We start from the raw sequence: 24,466 nt of genomic DNA, 5'->3' as shown, positions 1-24,466 counted from the left end.
GGAGGAACAGCGAAGATAATAGATGAATGAAGAAAGTCCAGCGATAACAATTCCCCACGGCGGCCGAGTTAACGGAAGCCGAAGGAACCGAAGGACCAGGAGTGAGGGGCCACACCCCATGACGTGAAACCGCGGTGGCCTAGCACTATGACGGTGACGTTGTCGTACACTACACACATAGCACAAACACTGAAAAGAAAACTTACTACATTTCTACACACAAATATATACATAAACATAAAGAATGTTTATATATATATTACAAGTATAAGAAAAAGTAAAAAGACAAAAAGCCTTAATGGCTGTCAGAGAGGCGAGGGTGGAAGCGGACACGTTCGATCACCACCCGAGCCAAAGTAAAAGTGAGCTCACCACACAGGTGTGTGAGGGGGGGGAGAGCAAGCTACCCCTCCCTACCCGCCGCTAACTAGCGATGGGGGTAGTAAACCCTCGTTAAAATTCTAATGGCTCGTCATTTCACCTACGCCAAAAGTAATACCCATATTAAATAGCGTGGTTTGTATTTCAGTTATGGAACAAATCTCTTTTAGACTATTATTTCATACGTCTACCATGCTGCTCTTGCTCCCACTGGGAGGATGACCACTCCCTAAGCTCGCCACAAGGAGAAGTCTTCGAGCAGGAGTGACATATGCATGAAGGGCAAAGCTGCATGATAGCAGTCCTCGATACCCATGCACTTATGTAAAGAAAAGGGAAATTTTCAGTTATTATAGCTAGTAAAACAGGAATAACCATTAGTGAGAGATGATACGCCTGCACTCGACCATAGCCGAGTGGCTAAATCCAACTCGCACTGAAACATATATCCTAAGTAAAGAATGAAGGATTGTATTTTTGTCAGAACAAATTCTTATTCAGCTGAACTTCATGTCATGAAAACATATGATAAAAATAAGATTTAAGTACTTACACTAAAGGGAAGACAATAAAAGGTGTAGCATACAGCAACTGCTCTTGAAGTGTAGGAGGGAAATAATAAAAGTAAAATACAACAGCAGCTACCAAGTAGAGAACAATGGAGTACAGAACAAGGCTTCCAATGAGCCTCTTCTGCCTCTGTTGGGTGTGGATGTGATATTCTTGAATATCCAACACATCCTAAAAGAGGGATAAAGAACACTGTTAACAAATATTCTCTTAACATTAAAAAAAAAAACAAGCATTTATGTACTGTGAATCATAAATATATATATATATATATATATATATATATATATATATATATATATATATATATATATATATATATATATATATATATATATATATATACATAATATATATACATATATATATATATATATATATATATATATATATATATATATATATATATATATTATATATATTATGTATATATATATATATATATATATATATATATATATATATATATATATATATATATATATATATATATATATATTAATGTTATATATATAAATATTACATATATATGTGTATATATATATATATATATATATATATATATATATATATATATATATATATATATATATATATATATATATATATATATATATATATATATATATATATATATATTAATGTTATATATATAAATATTACATATATATGTGTGTATATATATATATATATATATATATATATATATATATATATATATATATATATATATATATATATATATATATATATATATATATATATATATATATATATATATATATATATATATATATATATATATATGCTCTTTTCTATATGCCATCAAGTTTTCAACACCTTGGTAACTAATTGGAAGTTTTGCCATTTTATATTATTTTAATAGCCCTTTATTATTAATGCAATAAGCAGGAAGAAGAAACTATTACAACTTTGGGGCTCTATAACACACGGAATCTTTTTAATCAAAATCATGCGAAAAAGAAAAATCTAAGAGTTTAATTGTCATATAACTCAAGTGGTATTAATGAATGAATGAATGAATAAATATATATATATATATATATATATATATATATATATATATATATATATATATATATATATATATATATATATATATATATATATATATATACATATATATATGCAGTATATATATATATATATATATATATATATATATATATATATATATATATATATATATATATATGTGTGTATGTATGTATATATATATAATATGCCATTAAGCTTTCAACCTTTGGTAACTAATTGGAAGGTTTGCCATTTATTTATTTTCAATAGCCCTTTAATAATAATGCAATAAGCAAGAAGAAGAAACAAATACAACTTTTGGGCTCTGTAACAAGTCACTGCTCTTTAACCAAAATTATGCAAAAAAGAAAAAATCTAGGAGTTTAATTTTCATATAACCCAAGTGGTATTAATTCCAATATATTCTCAGGAAAAATCTCTACTTCTAGTGGGTATGATTACATGACACTAAAGCAGCCTGTAAACTCCTCACAAAACTGGGTTACCACCTATCCTCAAAGTTTTACTACTATTATTCTTTTATAAACAAACTCAGCTCTTGAAATTTTAATGAAGTGTCAATAGTTACTAGCATGTAGCAGGGAAAGCCACAACACCCAGCCAGCTCATTGAGAAGCAACTTTGACCTTCACCTAGAACTTGTGGGGTGGATGAGGAGGAGAGTAAACGTATATCGTAAAGGACTGGATTTTGTAATTTGAAAAAATACATGTTACTTTTAAAAACTTGTGATTTGTTCCTACATTGATACAAGCCTTTGTCCTTTAATAGGAGACTTATCCTTAGGAGGGAGGAAGTTCCTATAAGCGAACTGGTTCGTTTAAAATCCCAGGATGTCTAAGCACTTGGTTCTTATGAGGAGCAAGAGTGTTGGTACAATCAAACTCCTATAACTTATGTCTTAGGAGATAGGGCTAGTTAACTGTCATACACAGAAAGTCATGGAAGACCTTATATCCTAATATGATATAATGCTGTAATGTAAGGCTAAAGTAAAAAGATGGGTTTACATTACAATCCATCTGTGGCCTCGTCAGGAGGTTGGGGGGAATAAAAATTACAAATTTGGAGATAATTTGTATTTTTCCCTAACTAATACAAACCTGTAGTTATTCATGTGGATATTTTTTCAGTGGCAGCTGGAGGTAGCCATTAGACTTTAATTGCGAGGTGGCAACCCTGCCTAGCACTTAGCGGTTAGGCTAGGGGTGGCTGGGGGGTGGCAACCCTGCCTCTATATAAACTCTCACAGCTGTGAGACGTCACTTTTTTGGCAGGCAGAACTTCTGGGGGACAGGTGATGGCGGGACAATTTGTATAAATAACTCCAGGTTTGTATTAGGGAAAAATACATACCTCAGAATTTGTCATTTGTTTTTATACTAACAAACCTTATGTTATTTGTGTGAATGACTCGCTCTTAGGTGGGTGGAAGTCCTAGATCTGGCATGGAAATTGACCCGGTTTTACCTAGTACAGTATATGACTGTGGTCTAGGGAAAACTGTGACACATCGCTGAAATATACAAAGTGTGTATACTCGCAGACTGTGCAATTTAGTAAAATAGAGGTTGTTATTTGTATGAATGTCTGTGATTTTATATAGGAAAAACAACAAGACGTATCCCATTGCTCCCTCGCAGAAAGCGATGGGGACGTAGACAGTATAACAATTTTACAACTTATTCATCCCAGTCTTAACCAGGGTAACCAATGCCCCCAATCAACTGCTACTTGTCCATCAAGGAGCTTAAGGTATCTTAAACCACTTGTTGAACAGCCACCACAGGACCGATAGTAAATGTATCGAGACTCCTGTGGGTCACGTCTTTGAGGTAATTGGCTTTGAATGTTGTTTGTCTTTTCCACACGCCCGCTTGGAGAACCTGCAACACAGAAAAGATGCTTTTAAATGCTAGGGAAGTACTGATTCCCCTAACGTCATGGGTTCTAGGTTAACAAGCCTGAGGAAGATCCGGAGCCAAGGCTCTTTCAATCACTTTGCGAATCCAGGAGGAAATTGTGGTCTTAGTGATCCTCCTCTTTACTCTCCCTGAGCTAACAAACAGAGACGTTAGTCTGGGCCGTGTTGCTGCCGTGCGTTTAAGATAGTATCTCAAACTCCTCACTGGGCAAAGTAACAACTGATCTGGGTCGTTGGTTACAGAACGAAGACTCGAATCTGAAAGGGCCCAAATCTATGGTCCAGCACCCCTGAATTTTGAGTCTTAGCAATGAACTCGGGGATGAAGCTGAGCGTCGCTTCCCCCCATCCCCTTGAATGGGCGATGTAATACGAGACGCCATGGAGTTCACCGACTCTCAGCAGAGGCTAAAGCGAGCAGGAACGCCACCTTCAAAGTGAGATTTTGGTCAGTTGCATGGCGTAATGGTTCGTAGGGAGGTCCTTTTAGGGATCTCAAGACACGAACCACGTTCCAAGGAGGAAGCCTGATCTCTGACTGGGGGCAAGTGATCTTATAACACCGTATGAGTAAAGAAAGCTCCAACGAGGAGGAAATGTAAACTCTTTTCCGCTTGAAGCCAAGGCTTAAGGCTGAGCGATAGCCTTTCACCGCTGATACTGAAAGGAGCTTTTCCTCCTGAACGTATACAAGAAACTCCCCTATTATTAGAATAGTGGCATCGAGTGTAGAGATATTCCTTCCCCGACACCAACCACAGAAGACTCTCCTATTTGCCTGGTAGACCAAGGCTGAGGACCTACGCAAGTAACCAGACATTCTTTCCACAACTTTTCGTGAAAAGCCCTTTTGAGAGAGGAGACGCTGGATAATCTCCACGTGTGAAGTTGAAGCGACTGCACGGTCTTGTGGAAGATGTTCGCGTGTGGCTGTTTGAGTAGATCTGGTCGTAATGGGAGTTCTCTCGGTAGATCTACTAGAAGTTGCAGGAGGTCCAGAAACCACTCTGCGTGATGCCATAGCGGTGCTACAAGGGTCATCATTAGATCTTTGGATGCTCTTGTTTTGTTGAGCAGTCTTCTCATCAGACAAAATGGGGGAAAGGCCTACACGACGATGTTGTCCCACCACTGTTGAAATGTATTTTGCCATAGAGCCTGAGGGTCCAGGACTAGAGAACAGTATAGCAGAAGCTTCCTATTCAGAGCTGTTGTGAACAGGTCTACAGTCGGGGAACCCCACAAAGTCAGGACTTTGTTGGCTATCTGACGATTCAAAGACCATTCGGAGCCTACTATCTGAGTCGTTCTGCTCAGATTGTCCACGAGCACATTCCTCTTGACGGGAATGAAATGAGCTAATAGAGCCACCAGTTCTTTTGACCATCTGAGGATCTTCACTGCAAGATGGCATAGAGGCTGCAAAAAGGTACCACCCTGTTTGTTTGGGTAAGTCACTACTGTGGTGTTGTCGCCCATCAACACCACAGAGTGACCTGCCAGCAACTGTTGTAACTGATGAAGAGCCATGTAGGCTGCTCTCATCTCTGGAAGATTAATGTGCTGGTACCCTAATGATTTGGATCGTATGGTGCACCAGGTAAGGCCCCCACCCTTCTTTTGACTCATCTGCTTAAGAGCATCAAATCCAGAGGGGGAACGAGAAAATTCTGGCCTTGCTGAAGGTTTTCATCTACAATACAGCAACTCAAATCGGTCACCTGATCCTGAGTTATGGGAACTCAGGTGTCCGGTGGGTCGGAGTGTTGGTTCCACATGGACTTCAGCTGCCACTGCAGGGATCTTAGCCTGAGGCGGCCGTTTGGAACAAGATGGATGAGGAAGGTTAGGTGGCCTAACAGACTCAACCAACGAGAGGCTGGAAGAACTTCTTTCCTGAGGAAGTGTGCAGCCACTTCCTTCAGCCTCTGTACTCTTTCGCCTGATGGGAAGACTTTCTCTAGGACGGTGTCTATGATCATTCCGAGGTATACCAGTCTCTGTGAGGGTTGCAGACTTCTCGTGTATTATCAGGACACCCAGATTCTGACAAAACTAGAGAAACATGTCTTGGTGGTGAAGAAGGGTCGTCTCCGAGTCTGCTAGAATCAGACAGTTGTCCAGATATCTGAGAAGACGGATGCTGTTCCTGTGAGCCACAGATGACACTAGGGTGAACACTGGTAAAAACGTTAGGGGCTGTTGCAAGACCGAAGCATAGAACCTTGAACTGGTATGTCTTTCCTTTGTGAATGAATCTTAGATAATCCCTTGAAGACGGATGTACTGGGATCTGTAAGTATGCATCCTTAAGATCTAGTGCGCACATGAAGTCCCTTGGACGTACTGCTTGGATGACCATGTCTGCTGTTTCCATTCTGGACTGAGTCTGTTTGACAAACTTGTTCAGAGGGGAGAGATTGATGACTGGTCTCCAGCCTCCAGTCATCTTTCTCCACAAATATTTGACAGTAGAAGCCTGGAGACCTGTCCACTACCTCTCGGAGAGCACCCTTCAGCAGCATGTTCTGGATTTCGGCCCTGAGGGCTAGCTCCTTTGCGTATCCCTTCGCACAGAAGCCTAGATGCACTGGATCACGAGTAAGAGGAGGGAGATATTGAATGAACGGGACGCAATACCCTAGGGCGATTACATTGACCGTCCAGGGATCTGCCCCATGAAGCTGCCACCTCTGCCAGCGGCGTTGTAGGCATCCTCCCACAGATGGTAGATGATGAGGAATGCCATTCCTACTGGGAGAGACCACCTCGGCCACCTCCCTTACCTCCCTTCCTTCCTCTGAAGGACTTGTTGCCCTTCTGTCCCTTGGACTGAAAGGGCCGCTTAAACACCTTGGAAGGTGCCGAGGACCTGGAAGTTGACTGGTGAATAGAGGAAGGTACTTGCTGAAGCCGAGAAGACTGGGAAGGTCTACCATAGGACCGAGATTTCCTCTATCACTTAGCAGCCCTCTCTATCTCCTCAGGAACAAAGAGAGAAGAAACCTCGAGAGTAGAATTCCTCAACCGAGAGAACTCCACTTTCGGCACCTGCTTATGGAACCGACCTTTTACAGTATCCCTTTTCCCGAGTATAGCGTTTGCCCACAGGTTGACAAAATGGTGCGACAGAAACTCGAGAGTCCGGGTACCTGACAACAGGAAGGAATCAGTCTTCCTGGCCGACTCCTTCGACAGATCGTGGGAGCGAACCATGAAGCCTAAGGATGCCAACCATAGATCCAGCCACGAAGCAACCTGCATAGCATACTTCGTGCCTCTCTCTATGTTTAGGAGATCAACTGCCGATAGTGGGGCCTTCAGAGAAGAAGAGGGTTTGTGTGGGAACTCCCTTTGTTAGGGACTCTACCGAAGGGTCTTGGGTAATAGTGGAATGTGGTTCCCCTTCGATCTCGTTGTACTTTCTTTGTAACACAATAAGAAATGGAAGAGACCAAGAGGAGGAACCTGCCCTCAAGGAACTAGAAGTTCCATCTATCTGAGAGATAGCTTAACTTTTGGTAGCTGTCACACCTTTGGACCAGGGCAAAGTAGCACTGGACCTAGAAGGCTTCTGAGTCTCGAATATTTTGTCGAGAACCATATCCTTCCCTTCCTGGAATTATAAGGTGGGCCCATCCACAATTCTAGTTGATGACCAAACCTACCCCTGGCTCTGGACGTGAGTTTGGAGATGGACGACCCCTTAGACTCGGAGGATGAGAATCTTCCAAAGGCGGCCAGTCTGAACTATCATTCTGAACTGGTGAGAAGGGAATCGAAACATACCTTTTGACAGGTCCTCGCCTGTATGAGGGCCATTAACAGGCTGACCAGGAGTGGACAGCCTGTTAATGGCCCTCATACAGACGAGAACCTGCCAAAAGTTATACTTTGATTCCCTTCTCTCCATGTCGGAATGACAGTTCGGACTGGCCGCCTTTGGAAGATTCTCATCCTCCGAGTCTAAGGGATCGTCCATCTCCAAGCTCACATCCAGAGACAGGGGTAGGTTTGGTTGTCAACTGGAAATGTGGATGGGCCCGCCACTGAGGACCGCATCTGTGCCTCAGCCTCCTTAGTTTCCCGAGCCGTGGCGATCTTCAGTTTTGTCTTGGAGTCCTTCGATTCCATAAGCACGGGGTATTCCTTCACGGTCTTAGGAGGGGGAACCTGCAAGGCATTTGAGGACTTAGATGAAGCCTTGGCAGTAGGAGCTGGAGGCTTCTCCTCTGGAAGAGGAACAGAAACCGGATGCTGATCCGAAGGCACTACCTCGCTGTCTTGAGGGTTGAAGGGATGGACAGCAATCTCCCTGGGCGAGCCTATGTCCCTACTCATCCTAGGATGAATGATGTCGGCATGAGGTGGAGTTATACCTCTTATCCGTCTCTTCTGCTTCTTAGTCATGACTTCCTTAACTTTCACTGGTGTGAAAGGCAAGTTTACCACATAAAAAGTCATTAGTGGCTTGACCTTTAGTACGCGATCGGGGTGGAGGTAATCTGCAAGCTTTGTCTGCCGTCGATCTCCTTCTGGAATCTTGACTCCTAACTAACGAGCTCGACGAGGGTTCCAGAGGGATTCTAGGGGTAGCCCTGACTGGAACAGTCGGGGGTTGTGGCAGTGGAGGTGCCAACTTCAGAGCCTTCAGGATATTGGATATGAAGGTCGATGCCCATGGAGGAAGCTCTGAATCTTTAGGTACACGCTGGAGGTCCCTAGAAGTGTGTCTTTTGGGTGAAACGACCTGAAGGATTGCAAGTCGATGGAGGAGATAACCTTTGAGGCAGAGGAACACGTTCCTTTAGACATGGAGGAAGGTCCAGCTAATAGACACATTTGCGAATCTATTAGGAGGGTCCCTGAACCCTTCTGGGAAGACTGTCGGTCTTCCGCTGGAGGCGGAAGACTCAGAAGGGCGAGAGGAAGGTGTTGGATCCGCACTTGCTCGTGATTCTGACACATTTACTTGCAAATTGCTCGCGAAATTCGCTGACTTGCTTGTGAAATCGCGAGATTCACGCACAAAATCACGAACTTCACACGTCAACGTATGCGTTTCGCGAGCAGAAGTGCTCACAACAGGAGCACTAGGAGCCACAGAGGAAGAGGAGGGTCTTGCACCTTTGTGCTGCCCAAGAGGAGCACGTACGTCCGACGAAGTAGCCAGAGGAGGCCTCCGAGTAGGGAATACCAGTAATATAAAAGGAAAACGCCCCACAGCGGGATGTGTCTCCAAGAGTTGCGCAGCCAAGCGCTTAGCTAAAACTCCCCATGCTATGAAAGGCAGAGGGTTTCGCTGGATGCCTGTCTGAGGAGTGGTCAAGCTCATCATCAGGTTCGGTCTGATGTCATTTGGAAGGCTTGGTTGAGGGGCTACGTGCTGATGGACTACGCGTACGCCAACATCTACCTCTAGACGAGGAAAGTCTACACCTCGATCACAAAAGCTCAGTTTGTGATTGTGATGTTCGTGAATGCGAGCGTCTAGCTCTCGTTCGAGAAGCCTGTCTCGCAAACGAGAATGTCGTACTCGTGAACGATACCCTCGCGAGTGCAAACACTACCCTCATGATCGTGAGCGTCGTCCTCACGAGTGCGAGTACCGTCCTTGCGATCGTGTTCTTCACGATCGCGCGACTCTTCCTCATGAAGAGGAATACCTCTGAAGAGAGCGTTGAGAACTACGGTCTCGTGAACGCGAAGCTCTAGAGCAGTGGTTCTCAAACTGGTCCCCCAGGGAACTACAAAGGCATCTCAGGGGAACTGCGAAGTGGTCACCAAATCCTATTGTTATACCTCTTCTAGGAGAAGGACACTAGAAAATCAAACCATTGTTCTCTTGTCTTGGGTAGTGCCATAGCCGCTGTAACATGGTCTTCCACTGTCTTGGATTAGAGTTCACTTGCTTGAGGGTACACTTGGGCACACTATTACTATTATCATTATCATCATTATTACTTGCTAAGCTACAACACTAGTTGGAAAAGCAGGATGCTATAAGCCCAGGGGCCCCAAGAGGGAAAATAGCCCAGTGAGGAAAGGAAACGAGGGAAAATAAAGTATTTTAAGAACAGTAACAACATTAAAATAAATATTTTTTTAATAAACTATAAAAACTTTAACAAACAAAAAAAAAGAGGAAGAAAAATAAGATAGAACAGTGTGCCCGAGTGTACCCTCAAGCAAGAGAACTCTAACCCAAGACAGCGGAAGAACATGTTACAGAGGCTACGGCACTACCAAACACTAGAGAACAATGGTTTTATTTTGGAGTGTCCTTCTCCTAGATAAATTGCTTACCATAGCTAGAGAGTCTCTTCTACCCTTACCAAGAGGAAAGTAGCCACTGAACAATTAAAGTGCAATAATTAACCCTTTGGGTGAAGAAGAATTCTTTGGTAATCTCAGTGTTGTCAGGTATATAAGGACAGAGGAAAGACTGTAAGGAATAGGCCAGACTATTCGGTGTATGTGTAGGTGAAGGGAAAGTGAACCATAACCAGAGAGAAGGATCCAATGTAATACTGTCTTGCCAGTCAAAGGACCCCATAACTCTCTAGCAGTATTATCTCAACAGGTGGCAGGTGCCCTGGCCAACCTACTACCTAATTCCATCTAATTTCTCTTCTTGTTTTGATGAATTTTTTACATTTTATAGATAGTTACAGTATTTCTATGTTGTTACTGTTCTTAGAATATTTTAGTTTTCCTTGGTTCCTTTCCTCACTGGGCTATTTTCCCTGTTGGAGCCCATGATTTTCAAATAGGGATGTAGCTTAGCATCCTGCTTTTCTAACTAGGGATGTAGCTTAGCAAATAATAATAATAATAATAATAATAATAATAATAATAATAATAATAATAATAATAATAATAATAATACAATAATAAAACCCACCCGTAAAAAAAAACTAGTTTTGTTTCAGTACCTTAATGTTACCATTTTCTGAAAAACATGCTATAATTATTCATACAATTGTGTTCTTTCAGTAACTACAGCATATTTTGCCATTTTGATTATAACTGGTTTAAAACAAAAAAGGTCTGCCGATCAATCTAAAACATGTAAAGAGACCGCCAGGTAAAAAATCTCACAATAAGTTGAGAATCACTGCTCTAAAGGGTGAGTGTCTTCTAGGTGAAGAAAACACTGATCGTGATGACCTACGATCATTACGATCATTACGATCTTTCAATCGTCGCTCGCGAAGAAGTCCCAGAGGGGCGAGGCGATGGTGATGCTTGTCCCTTAGCGCTGCTGGTGGAAGACGCGCTGATCCCCGGAAGATCGTCACCTGCAACCTGAGGGTTCCTGTGGGAAACAGAGTTGAGGGTTAAGGGACGACGAGATCCAAGAATGGAGAGAGGGTTTGTCGTCAGCCTGGCGACAGACAGACCTAGCACAGCTCCAGAGCGTGAGATGTCGACGACTCCGGAGAAGAATATCTCGTGGCACCACGCTGAAGAAGGCGCTGCCGCTCCTCCTTTGATGGGGGTCCCAAAATGCCTAAGGACAACCACACCTGAAACAGATCTGAAAGGGAGATAGGCTCGCCAGCAGTTGGAGGAGAAGTTGCTTCCCTAGGGGGAAGCAACAATACCCCCCCCGTAGTACCCTGGGGTTGCCAAGGAGATAAGCGATCTGCGCTCCTACTCGCAGGTCCCTCATGAGAGCACGCGCAAGAAGGAGCTTTTGAGAGAGACTTGGGGGTGCGAGAAAAAGAAGAACGCGCACCGCTCGCCCCAGAGGGAGAACTATCACGCTTAGTCGCCGTCTTCTTACGCCGCCCAAACTTCTCCCACTGGGAGGTAGACAATTCGCTACACTCTGCGCAAGGCAAACCCTGCTCGCAATGATGCCCTCGGTACATAGGACAGAGAGAGTGGGGGTCGGTCTCCAACGACATGAAGGTCCTGCACGAGGCACCCTCTCGCCCCGGACACGTTCGGATGGTGAAGGCGATCGCAGAAGGAGAACGCGCACACCTGGAAAGAGAAAGCAAAAAATCAAAAAGTCCAATGACAATCAGAAGGAGAGCGGACAGGTCCGATCTCTACTGAACCAAAAGAAAAAGTGGCTTCCCTCACCGCTGTGAGAGTATATATAAAGGCGGTTGGGTATACAGTACCCCAGCCTACCCACTAAGCGGATAGGCAGGGTTGCCACCTCGCAATTAAAGTCTAATGGCAACCACCAGCTGCCATTGAAAGAATATCCGCAGAAATAACTTGAGGAATGTTAGTATGGAAACAAACTTCTATCTTAACATTAAGCGACATAGCGGTCCAAGGGAAGGCAAGGTAAAAAGAAAATAGGTCAGACATTCTTACTTTCATCCTAGACTGATGTTGTAACCGTTACCTTAGACAAGATGCTTTTTGTTCTGTGAGGGAGCTACATGTGCTACACACCTGATGTGCAGCTACCACAGGTCCTAAGGAGTGTGCCAAGAGATTTGCGAGTTCATTCCTTTAGATACTATGTCGTGAAGGTTCTCTGACGTCTTCTAACCCCGGCCTTCAGGACTTTGCCCACTAACAGGTTCTTCTAAACGGGTAACATCACAATCACTTACTTATTTTGTTGAAGAGGTAAAGACAATTTTGAAGGACAGGCCTCTATCCGAAGCTCATATTACTCTACTGGTTTGCAAGGGGGCTATTTCAAGGACCTGACAACTGTCACTACATTCCAAATGGGGGACTTAAGCATCCTTGGAGGACCGGATTATTTAAAACTTTTCATTAGTATTAAACATTCCCGGGAAGAGATAAGGTAGACTCATTTCAGTCTGAAGACCTGGCTCAAGGCTGGGCGATAGCATTTTGCCGCTGAAACTGAAAAGAATTCCTCTCTGTGAAGAAAAACCAAGAAATCCACTTTTAGCTGGATAGAAGCTACAAAAGGAGAAATGCCCCTTCCATGGGACCAATCACCAATCAAAGAAGATGGCCTATTTGACCTGGTACACAGCCATGGATGATCTTGAGGTATCCAGACATATCCTGTGAAGTGTTAAGCAAAATATCCTCTAGCTTTGAGTTGCTGGATAATCTCCACCCCTGACGAGAGATACATCATCAGGGCAATAAGGTGTCTCTGAAGACAGGGTTGGCAGAGAAGATCCTGTTGATTGGGTAGTTCAGTTGGGGCTCGGTTAATAGCATTAGAATGTCCGGAAACCATTCTGCGTGCAGTAACTCAGAGACTACCGTTACCTTGAGGTTTAAGGGTTGTCCATACACTGCCTACTGCCCTAGTGATCAGGCAGAAAGGCAGAAAAGCATAAACATTGGGGCCTTCTACAAGTGTTGAAAAGCATATTCTAAATGTTGCTGACTGATACGGTAGAGTATTGGCAAGCAGTAAAGTGGGAGCTTGTTGTTTAGTTCCTTCAAGAACAGGTCTATTGTTAGGGAACTCCACAGAGTCAAAAGGCTCATTGACAATTGACAATGAAGGGATCACTCTGACCCAACCACTTAGCTTGTCACCTATCACATTCCTTTTCTTGGGGAATTAATCAGGCTGATAACTGCACCAGCTCAAATCCAATCAGATCTTACTTTCTGAAGGAGAGGAACTAAAAAATGAAGAAAGCCGTTGCCCTGTGTCTCTCCAGACACCACTGAATAGACCTTAGATGTAGATAACGGTGTGAAATCACTTTCTATAATGACGATAACAGGCTTAGAGGCTGTTGCCATTATCAAGATGGAAGCTGTAGGAGACTTAGAAAAGAGCGTACCATCTTTTTGAGCCTGGAAAGGCTTTCCCTACTGTTGTGTCCACTTTCATACCTAGGTACTCACTCTTCTCCTTGTATGAAGCTGGACTTCTCCAGATTTACCACGATCTTCAGATCCTGGCAAAAGGAGAGATATCTGTCATGATGAGGTCGTTGCCACTAGGAGGACGATAAGATTAACCAGTCATCCAGGTACCAGATGACATTGGTATGCTCCCAAGCTGAGATGAGAGTGAACACCTGGAGGGGGGGACAGTTGTCAGACCAAAGAACAGGACTTTGAAATGGAAAACCTTGCACCTGAGAGAGAACTGGAGGAACTTCCTTGATGATTGATGAACTGGCATCTAGAAATATGAATCTCTTAGATCAAGAGAGAGCATAAGTTCATTCTCAATTTGAATGGGGTCTGGGGAACAAACTCGTTAAATGCGGAGAGGTCGGTGTTACTCCTCTCCAGGATCCTGTTGACTTTTACACTAGAAAAAATTGACAGTAGAAGCTTGAAGACCCAACTAGGGCAACTTGAAGTATCTCTTTGTCCATCATCTACTAGACTTCCACTCGTAGGATGAGGTATTTTGATAAATCTTCTGGCAATGAATAAAATGAGGTATCCGTGCCAGAGGACCTTCATTGTCCTGTCCACCACTCCATGGTATTGCAATCTTCCCCAACGGTTTGAGAGGCATTCCCAGATTAAAGGCAGTTGTAGAAAGGAGACTGTCTTCCACTAACAGAACCTAGCCCTCCTCCAGCCTCTTCCCCTTTTTGGTTGGCCAGAATCTCTAAATCGCAGCAGAAAAGTGTTTTGTTGATCTTCCTCTCACCAAAGCTTTCTTGAGTGCCGAATTCAAAGGCGTGGTCATTTTGGTTTTTATCACGAGTCCTGATGTTGCCTTCCTAAAAGAGAGTGCTTGGTGGAAATGCAAGTCTTGACTAAACTTTCCATTTTCCAATAATATCTTTACTTCCTCTGGAAGGAAAATTGCCAGATAATTGTTTATCTGTAAATCAAATTTTGCTGCGATGGCATCCCTTTGTTTCTGGACCCAGTTGGTCCACTGGGTTGCGAGCTGGTGGGCCAGGAACGTGACTGGTTTCACCGAGGGAAAGAACCGAGTCTGTAAACTGTTTCTTCTTCTCCTGGTCAGACAGGTCCTGAGGAGAGGTGAAGAAAGCCACCGTCTCAGACCACTGGTCCAACCATGATCTTTCTTAAAGCCTAGCCAATAGCTGTAGCTTCTATATTTACCAATTCCAAGGCTGAGAAGATTGTGTTCCCAGATGCTCTAATGACCTTCTGGGTGTTGACAGCTGATCTGCTAGCAGAGATGAGGGAGGGGAGTCTTCAGTGATGTAAAAAGGTCTTATTGAATTATTCAGCATTTTGGTTGGCTCCCCTAAGATGTTAACTTGCCTGATGAAGGCCAAGATTCCAAGGAAAGCGGATTCGGATTCTATCTCTTCTGCATCTGCTGGAGCAGGGCCCAAGTCCTGTGTAGAAGGATCAATTATCTCCAGAGACTCTTCACCTCCAAACGGAGAGGGGGATTCCTCTTGATCTGGGGAAGGATGACGAGATTTCCAATTCCTTTCTAGTCCCAAAACCCTATCTGGAGGATACTTCAGCAATTCTTCTGAGTCTCCCTTAGCATAAGTAGAAGTTTTTTTGTCCTCATGCTCATGTTGGGCGACAAAGGAGCAGCTTGTCTCTGAAGGGGCTCACTCATTTATTCTGGGAAGACCTTGAATTACCTGTCGGTTGGTGGTAATGACTTGGCATTACATTATCTAAAAAAGATTTCTCACTTGAGAACAGCCTCAAAAGGTTTGTGTCTTGTGGTGAAGAACTACATACTTCAAGCCTTTCCTTAATGTATGTATGCTGTCTGAAAGAGAAGAATGCAATAGGAGACCTTACCTTATATGATAGATCTCTTTAAGGAGGGATTGGTCTCTAGTTGTCTGTGTCTTTTTCTCTGTGACTTGCTTGCAGAATATCCTCTTCTGAATACATTGTTGTAGGGAAAAAATTCCAAGTTGAAGGCATATCATAAACTGGAGCATGTCTTGACCCCTGTTTCATTGGAGAGATGTATTCAATTAGTGAGCAACTCCTACAAGGGAAGCGCGAGAACTCAGTAGCTCGTGTTCAGTCGAAAAATGTTATTTTGATAATAAAATAAATTTTTGAATATACTTACCCGGTGATTATAATAGCTGCAGCTCTGCTGCTCGACAGAAAACTCTACGGAAAAAATCCGCCAGCGATCGCTATGCAGGTAGGGGGTGTACTTCAACAGCGCCATCTGTCGTCCAAATACCCAGTACTTATTGTAAACAAAGAACTCAATTTTCTCCTCGGTCCACTGTGTCTCTATTGGGGAGGAAGGGAGGGTCCTTTAATTTATAATCACCGGGTAAGTATATTCAAAAATTTATTTTATTATCAAAATAACATTTTTCAATATTTAACTTAGCCGGTGATTATAATAGCTGATTCACACCCAGGGGGGTGGGTAGAGACCAGCAATATACGTTTACATTATTATGAGCTAAGGATTTTTTATTTCATTTTAGAAGTTATCAAAATAACAAAAATAAAATAAATAGGTACCTGGTAAGGAAGTCGACTTGAACAATTACTCTGCCTTTTTAAGTACGTCTTCCTTACGGAGCCTCGCGATCCTCTTAGGATGCTGAGCGACCCCTAGGATCTGAAGTATGAAGGGTTGCAACCCATACCACAGGACCTCATCAAAACCTCTAATCTAGGCGCTTCTCAAGAAAAGAATTTGACCACCCGCCAAATCAACCAAGATGCGAAAGGCTTCTTAGCCTTCCGGACAACCCAAAAACAACAATAAAAAACATTTCAAGAGAAAGATTAAAAAGGTTATGGAATTAGGGGATTGTAGTGGTTGAGCCCTCACCCACTACTGCACTCGCTGCTACGAATGGTCCCAGAGTGTAGCAGTTCTCGTAAAGAGACTGGACATCCTTAAGATAAAAAGACGCGAACACTGACTTGCTTTTCCAATAGGTTGCGTCCATTATACTTCGCAGAGATCTATTTTGTTTAAAGGCCACTGAAGTTGCGACAGCTCTAACTTCATGTGTCCTTACCTTCAGCAAAGCTTGGTCTTCCTCACTCAGATGTGAATGAGCTTCTCGTATTAACAGTCTGATAAAATAGGATAAAGCATTCTTTGACATAGGCAAAGATGGTTTCTTAACTGAATACCATAAAGCTTCTGACTGTCCTCGTAAAGGTTTAGTTCGTCTTAAATAGAACTTAAGAGCTCTCACAGGGCATAAGACTCTTTCTAGTTCATTTCCAACCATATTTGATAGGCTTGGAATATCGAACGATTTCGGCCAAGGACGAGAAGGTAGCTCGTTTTTGGCTAGAAAACCAAGTTGTAGAGAACATGTAGCCGTTTCAGATGAAAATCCGATGTTCCTGCTGAAGGCGTGAATCTCACTGACTCTTTTAGCTGTGGCTAAGCAAACCAGGAAAAGAGTCTTTAAAGTGAGATCTTTAAAGGAGGCTGATTGTAGCGGCTCGAACCTTTCTGACATGAGGAATCTTAGTACCACGTCTAAATTCCAACCAGGTGTAGCCAAACGACGCTCCTTCGTGGTCTCAAAAGACTTAAGGAGGTCCTGTAGATCTTTATTGTTGGAAAGATCTAAGCCTCTGTGACGGAAGACTGATGCCAACATGCTTCTGTAACCCTTGATAGTGGGAGCTGAAAGAGATCGTTCATTCCTCAGGTATAAAAGGAAGTCAGCTATTTGAGTTACAGAGGTACTGGTCGAGGATACAGATACTGACTTGCACCAGTTTCGGAAGACTTCCCACTTCGATTGGTAGACTCTAAGGGTGGATGTCCTCCTTGCTCTAGCAATCGCCCTGGCTGCCTCCTTCGAAAAGCCTCTAGCTCTCGAGAGTCTTTCGATAGTCTGAAGGCAGTCAGACGAAGAGCGTGGAGGCCTTGGTGTACCTTCTTTACATGTGGCTGACGTAGAAGGTCCACCCTTAGAGGAAGCGTTCTGGGAACGTCCACTAGCCATCGAAGTACCTCGGTGAACCATTCTCTCGTGGGCCAGAGGGGAGCAACTAACGTCAACCTTGTCCCTTCGTGAGAGGCGAACTTCTGCAGTACCTTGTTGACAATCTTGAACGGGGGGAATGCATATAGGTCTAGATGTGACCAATCTAGGAGAAAGGCATCTATATGAACTGCTGCTGGGTCCGGGATTGGTGAGCAATATATTGGGAGCCTCTTGGTCATCGAGGTTGCGAAGAGATCTATGGTTGGCTGGCCCCATGTGGCCCAAAGTCTCTTGCACACATCCTTGTGTAGGGTCCATTCTGTTGGAATGATTTGTCCCTTTCGACTGAGGCAATCTGCCATGACATTCAAGCTGCCTTGGATGAACCTCGTTACTAGCGAAATGTTTAGACCTTTTGACCAGGTGAGGAGGTCCCTTGCGATCTCGTACAACGTCATAGAGTGGGTCCCTCCTTGCTTGGAGATGTACGCCAAAGCCGTGGTGTTGTCCGAGTTCACCTCCACCACTTAGCCTTGAAGGAGAGACTTGAAGCTTTTCCAGGCCAGATGAACTGCCAGTAGCTCCTTGCAGTTGATATGCATTGTCCTTTGACTCGAGTTCCAAGTTCCCGAGCATTCCCGACCGTCTAATGTCGCGCCCCAGCCTGTGTCCGATGCGTCCGAGAAGAGAACGTGGTTGGGAGTCTGAACAGCCAGGGGCAGACCCTCTCTGAGGCTGATACTGTCCTTCCACCAAGTCAGGCAAGACTTCATCTTCTCGGAAATGGGGATCGAGACCGCTTCTAGCGTCTTGTCCTTTTTCCAGTAAACAGCTAGGTGACATTGAAGAGGACGGAGGTGTAGTCTTCCTAACGATACGAACTGTTCCAGGGATGATAGTGTCCCTATCAGACTCATCCACTGCCTGACTGAACACCGTTCCTTCTTCAGCATGTTCTGGATGCATAACTGGGCTTGGCTCGTTCTGGGGGCCGACGGAAAAGCCCGAAAAGCTAGACTGTGAATCTCCATCCCTAAATACACAATAGTTTGGGATGGGACCACTTGAGACTTTTCCATATTGACAAGGAGACCCAATTCCTTGGTCAGATCTAGAGTCCACTTTAGATCCTTCAGACAGCGACGACTGGAAGAAGCTCTTAGAAGCCAGTCGTCCAAATAGAGGGAGGCTCGGATGTCCGCTAAATGAAGGAATTTGGCTACATTCCTCATCAGCCTCGTAAACACAAGAGGAGCTGTGCTTAGGCCAAAGCACAGGGCTTGAAATTGGTAGACAACCTTTTCGTAAACAAATCTCAGAAAAGGTTGGGAGTCTGGGTGGATGGGGACGTGGAAGTATGCGTCCCTTAGGTCTAAAGAGACCATCCAGTCTTCCCTTCTGACCGCTGCTAGAACGGACTTTGTGGTCTCCATGGAGAACGTCTGCTTTGTGACAAAGACATTCACCGCACTGACGTCTAGCACCGGCCTCCACCCTCCTGTCTTCTTTGCCACTAAGAAGAGACGGTTGTAGAAGCCCGGGGTTTGATGGTCCAGGACTTTGACTACCGCTCCCTTTTCTAGTAAGAGAGACACCTCCTGTTTCAAAGCTCGTCTCTTGTCTTCCTCTCTGTACCTGGGAGAGAGATCGATGGGAGACGTTGCTAGAGGGGGTTTTCGTACAAACGGGATCTTGTACCCCTCTCTGAGCAACTTCACAGATTGTGCATCTGCGCCTCTCTTCTCCCAGGTCTGCCAGAAGTTCTTGAGTCTGGCTCCCACTGCTGTCTGAAGAAGCTGGCAGTCAGACTCTGCCTTTAAAGGACTTGGTTCCTTTCTTCTTTCCACGTCTCCCTTCGGCACGAGCACCTCCTCTGCTGGAGGCTCTGCCACGAAAGGGCGGAATAAATCGGGACGCTGGAGTGTCCATCCTTGGTCTAGCTGACAAGGTAGGCAAAGGGGTGGCTTTGCGAGCAGAGGACGCAACCAGGTCATGAGTGTCCTTCTGTATCAAAGAAGCAGCAATCTCCTTAATCAAGTCCTCTGGAAAGAGGCACTTAGAAAGAGGAGCAAACAGAAGTTCGGATCTTTGACAAGGTGTCACTCCAGCTGACAGGAAAGAGCAAAGGTTCTCACGCTTCTTGAGGACTCCGGATACGAACGATGCAGCAAGCTCATTAGACCCGTCACGTATGGCCTTGTCCATGCAGGACATGATGAGCAAGGAAGTTTCCTTCTCTGTCGGAGAGATCTTCCTGCTTAAAGCTCCCAGACACCAGTCTAAAAAGTTGAAGACCTCAAAGGCTCTAAATATCCCTTTCAAAAGGTGGTCTAGGTCCGAAGATGACCAACATATTTTCGAGCGTCTCATGGCTAGCCTGCGGGGAGAGTCTACAAGACTTGAGAAGTCGCCCTGGGCAGAGGCAGGAACTCCCAAGCCGAGAACTTCTCCCGTGGCATACCAGACGCTCGATTTAGAAGAGAGTTTAGCAGGGGGAAACATAAAGGCTGTCTTCCCTAGACTCTTTTTGGACTGCATCCATTCTCCTATCACTCGTAAAGCTCTCTTGGACGAGCGTGCGAGGACGAGTCTAGTAAAGGCAGGCGAGGATGACGGCATACCTAATACAAACTCTGACGGAGGAGAGCGCGGAGCCACAGACACAAACTGGTCCGGAAACATCTCTTTGAACAGAGCTAGAACTTTTCTAAAGTCCAAAGAGGGTTGCGTGGACTTAGGCTCGTCAAGATCCGAATGTGGTTCATCAACGTGAGCGGCACCATCATCATCCGAAAGTCCATCATCCGAGTATTGAGGAGGAAGCGGCAATGGAGTAGGAAACGGCTGGTTAGCTGAGTCCGGTCGCACGGGTGCACGCGTGACTGAACCGGACGCAACGTCATGGAACTGTTGCCCAGTCTGTGAGCTGGCAACAACCATAGCAGCGCGGGGACGCACAGCGTCTACTCCAGACTGTCTAGCCTGATGCGGGTGAGCAGTGGCAACCACACTGGGTTGCGGAGGTTGACGCACCGCGTCAACACAAAACAACTCTGACTGTTGTTGTGTCTCGCGAACGTCAACGGAAGGCTCCGTGCGTCGCTGAACGTCAACATGCGGCTGGCAGGGTACACTGGAACGCATGGGTGGCGGAACTCTCTCAACTGGAGTGCGCAAGAAGGTCGCCTCAGCGTCCACAGGACGCACAACCGAGTGTGTGGTTGGTTGTAGGCAAGAGGCTGGTGCAGCAGCAACCTTCTCCGCACGAAAGTCCTGCATCAGTGACGTTAATTGGGACTGCATGGTCTGCAGCAAAGACCACTTAGGGTCTGCAGGTGCAGGTGCGGCGACAGACGGTGTAACAGTCTGAGGCGGTACCGCTTTGCCTCTCTTAGGAGGTGAGCAGTCATCGGAAGACTGCAGCGAGTCCGAACTGACCCAGTGGCTACAACTGGGCCGTTGGACTTGCGCGGAAGGGACCGACTTGCGCTTAAGTGGTCGTGAGACCTTGGTCCATGGTTTCTTGCGAGAAACCTCTTCCGCAGACGAGGAATAAATGGGCTCTCTCGTCTTTGTGTGGGTGGGGCGATCTTGGGTAGATACGCCCTAAACCACGGAGGGAACGTCTGCTCGCTGATTAAAGCCTCTCGAACCCATTGGTCGTACGACATTGCTTCTCCCCTGGACTTGGGAGCTTGCAAGAGGTCCCGGACTAGGAGGACGACAGGCACGAACAGACGAACCCTCAAGCGCAACACTATCCACAACACTATCACTCACTTTATCACTTCCCACTGCACTTTTACACTTCAGCTCCTTGACGTCCGCCATGAGCTGGTTACGGTCACTAGCCAGGGACTCAACTCTCTCACCCAGAGCTTGGATGGCACGCATCATATCAGCCATCGAAGGTTCCTGAGTGCCAGAAGGGGGATTAGGAGCAACCACTACAGGGGAAGGAATAGGTTGTGGGGCATGAGGAGAGGAAAAATCAACAGAACGAGATGAACTTCTCCTGACTCTATCTCTCTCTAGCCTACGTGTATATTTTTGGAATTCAATAAAATCGAATTCCGAAAGCCCAACGCATTCCTCACATCGATCTTCCAATTGACAGGTTTTATCCCGACAATTGGAACAAACGGTGTGAGGATCGATAGAGGCCTTCGGAAGACGCCTTGAACAGTCCCTAGCATTACACTTCCTGAATTTAGGGACTTGAGAAGGGTCAGCCATTTTGAATTGGTCAAAGGGGAATTCAAAAACTATCCAAAGTCATCAACAAATAATCCGATATCAAAAAAAGAATGCAAGGATTTATTGAAGAGAAAGCCTGCACAGCGAAAGCTCAAAACTAGAATAGTGTACTTCACCAAATAGTTGTGAAAACAAAAATCCAGTTAGCAACAGCGAATTAGTAGGTCTTGCCGGTAGCACGACAGAGAGAAAATTGAGTTCTTTGTTTACAATGAGTACTGGGTACTTGGACGACAGATGGCGCTGTTGAAGTACACCCCCTACCTGCATAGCGATCGCTGGCGGATTTTTTCCGTAGAGTTTTCTGTCGAGCAGCAGAGCTGCAGCTATTATAATCACCGGCTAAGTTAAATATTGAAAAATTCTTCTTTCTTTCTACTTGTTTCCAAAGGGATCACTGTTGATCAGTCTCCTGGCAAGAGAGCACTCTCTTGTATATTGTACACTCTTAATATTGTGCTTAGTATTTTTTTAGTGCCATGCCTTCCTGCTTGTAAGAATCTCCTGTGCGTAAATGTGCACATCGAGATAAGTGCTCCCCTGTTCGCCAACGATCTTTTCTTACAATACATATACACTATTGATTGGCCATGAGCTGAAATCTTTACAGTGGCTAAAAATGAAGGTTCCTGACAACTTTTTTGGGAGCAACTTTGTTTCTAAAGGAATAAGCTAATTCAAGGGTGCCGATTCCAAATATGCCTGTCCCCAAGAATGAAAGTTGAATATTAAGTCACAATTGCCTCTTGAATGGGAGCTGTACCAGAAACTGTAAATGTACAAGAGGTGTTTTTTTGCATTCAAATGGTATGCTGACACATTGGAAAGGTGTGAGAAGGTAAATAACAAAAAATACCATCATTAAACCAATTATATTAATTTATTTAAAAGGGACGGGACGAGGGGGCTGGGAACCCCCTCTCCTGTATAAAAATCCTGTGAGACATCATCAAAGAGATGGAGCTGGGGGGAGAGTGACTGCTCCCCGCACTCTAGTTTTGGGGTGTTTGAATGTGCGTGGATGTAGTACGATAGAGAGTAAAAGATGTGAGATTGGAAGTATGTTTAGAAGTAGAAGGATGGATGTATTGGCCTTGTGTGAGACAAAGATGAAAGGAAAGGGTGAAGTGATGTTTGGTGAAATGTCTGGTAGAGTGTCTGGGATTGAAAGGGAAAGAGCGAGAGAGGGTGTGGCTTTCTTGCTGAGTGAATGGATGACAGGTAAAGTAGTGGAATGGAAGGAGATATCATCTAGGTTAATGTGGGTAAGGGTTAGGTTGGGTAGGGAATGTTGGGCGTTTGTCAGTGCGTATGGGCCAGGTAGTGAGAAAAGTGAAGAAGAGCGGAATGAGTTCTGGAATGAATTAACTAGGTGTGTAGAAGGACTGGGTAGAAGGAATTATGTAGTTGTCATGGGTGACTTAAATGCTAGAGTGGGCGCTGGAGAGGTAGAAGGTGTCATTGGGAAGTATGGCGTACCAGGTGAAAATGAGAGTGGTGAGAGACTGGTAGATATGTGTGTTGAACAAGAGATGGTAATAAGTGCTAGCTTTTTTAAAAAGAAAGATAAAAATAAGTATACATGGGTAAGAGTGGCAAATGGAAGAGTAGTAGAAAGGGCATTAATGGATTATGTGTTGATAACTAAAAGAATGTTTGGAAGATTGAAAGATGTGCACGTGTTTAGGGGTATGGCTAACGGTATGTCTGATCATTTTTTTGGTGGAAGGAAAATTAGTTGTAGCAAAAGAGTGGGGGAATAGAGTAGGTGGATGTAAAAGGGAGCTAGTGAGGGTTGAAGAGCTAATAAAACCGGGGGTAAAAAGTAAATATCAGGAAAGGTTGAAAATGGCATATGACGAGGTGAGAGAAAGAGAAACTGGTAATTTAGAGGAGGAGTGGAAGTTAGCAAAAGAAAATTTTGTTGGGATTGCAAGTGATGTATGTGGCAAGAAGGTTGTTGGAGGCAGCATGAGGAAGGGCAGTGCATGGTGGAATGAAGGAGTGAAGGTAAAAGTGGAAGAGAAAAAGAGGGCTTTTGAAGAATGGCTGCAGAGTAATAGTATAGAGAAGTATGAAAAATATAGAGAGAAAAATGTGGAAGTAAAGCGCAAGGTACGTGAGGCAAAGAATTGAATTGAATTGAATATAGGATTTAGGCATTAAGCCAAGCACTGGGGCATCAAAGGCCATTCAGCGCTATATAACGAAAATCATTCAATCATATCTGTACACTCACACCATTTAGTATCATTTTAACCTTTAATACAAATTGTAACACTTTCATACAATAAAATCTAAATGTGAAATAAATAGGGATTAAAAGGGTAAAATAAATAAATAAATTAATAAAATCAATTATAGCTCGTAATATAACCCAATACTTTGTATAAATTTTCTCAAGTTCAGGGTATTACAGTTTTCCCCCAGTATATCTCTTAAAGGTTTGTCCTGGAGT

General features: G+C 44.2%; 1 protein-coding gene across 4 annotated transcripts in view; it reads right to left on the bottom strand.

Moving 5' to 3' along the window:
- LOC137644023 (endoplasmic reticulum junction formation protein lunapark-A-like) overlaps nucleotides 1–24,466 on the bottom strand; it is a 318,162-nt gene that overhangs the window by 239,540 nt on the left and 54,156 nt on the right. For all 4 annotated transcript variants that reach the window (XM_068376905.1, XM_068376904.1, XM_068376903.1 and 1 more), the window contains exon 3: nucleotides 935–1,122. In XM_068376905.1, the coding sequence (XP_068233006.1) occupies nucleotides 935–1,122 (188 nt within the window). The remainder of the gene's footprint in view (nucleotides 1–934; nucleotides 1,123–24,466) is intronic.

This window comes from Palaemon carinicauda, chromosome 7 (assembly GCF_036898095.1).
Source record: "Palaemon carinicauda isolate YSFRI2023 chromosome 7, ASM3689809v2, whole genome shotgun sequence".
In the NCBI taxonomy this organism is placed as follows: Eukaryota; Metazoa; Arthropoda; class Malacostraca; order Decapoda; family Palaemonidae; genus Palaemon; species Palaemon carinicauda.
Note: the sequence above shows the minus strand (reverse complement) of the source record. Positions and strands in the feature narration are given on the sequence as shown.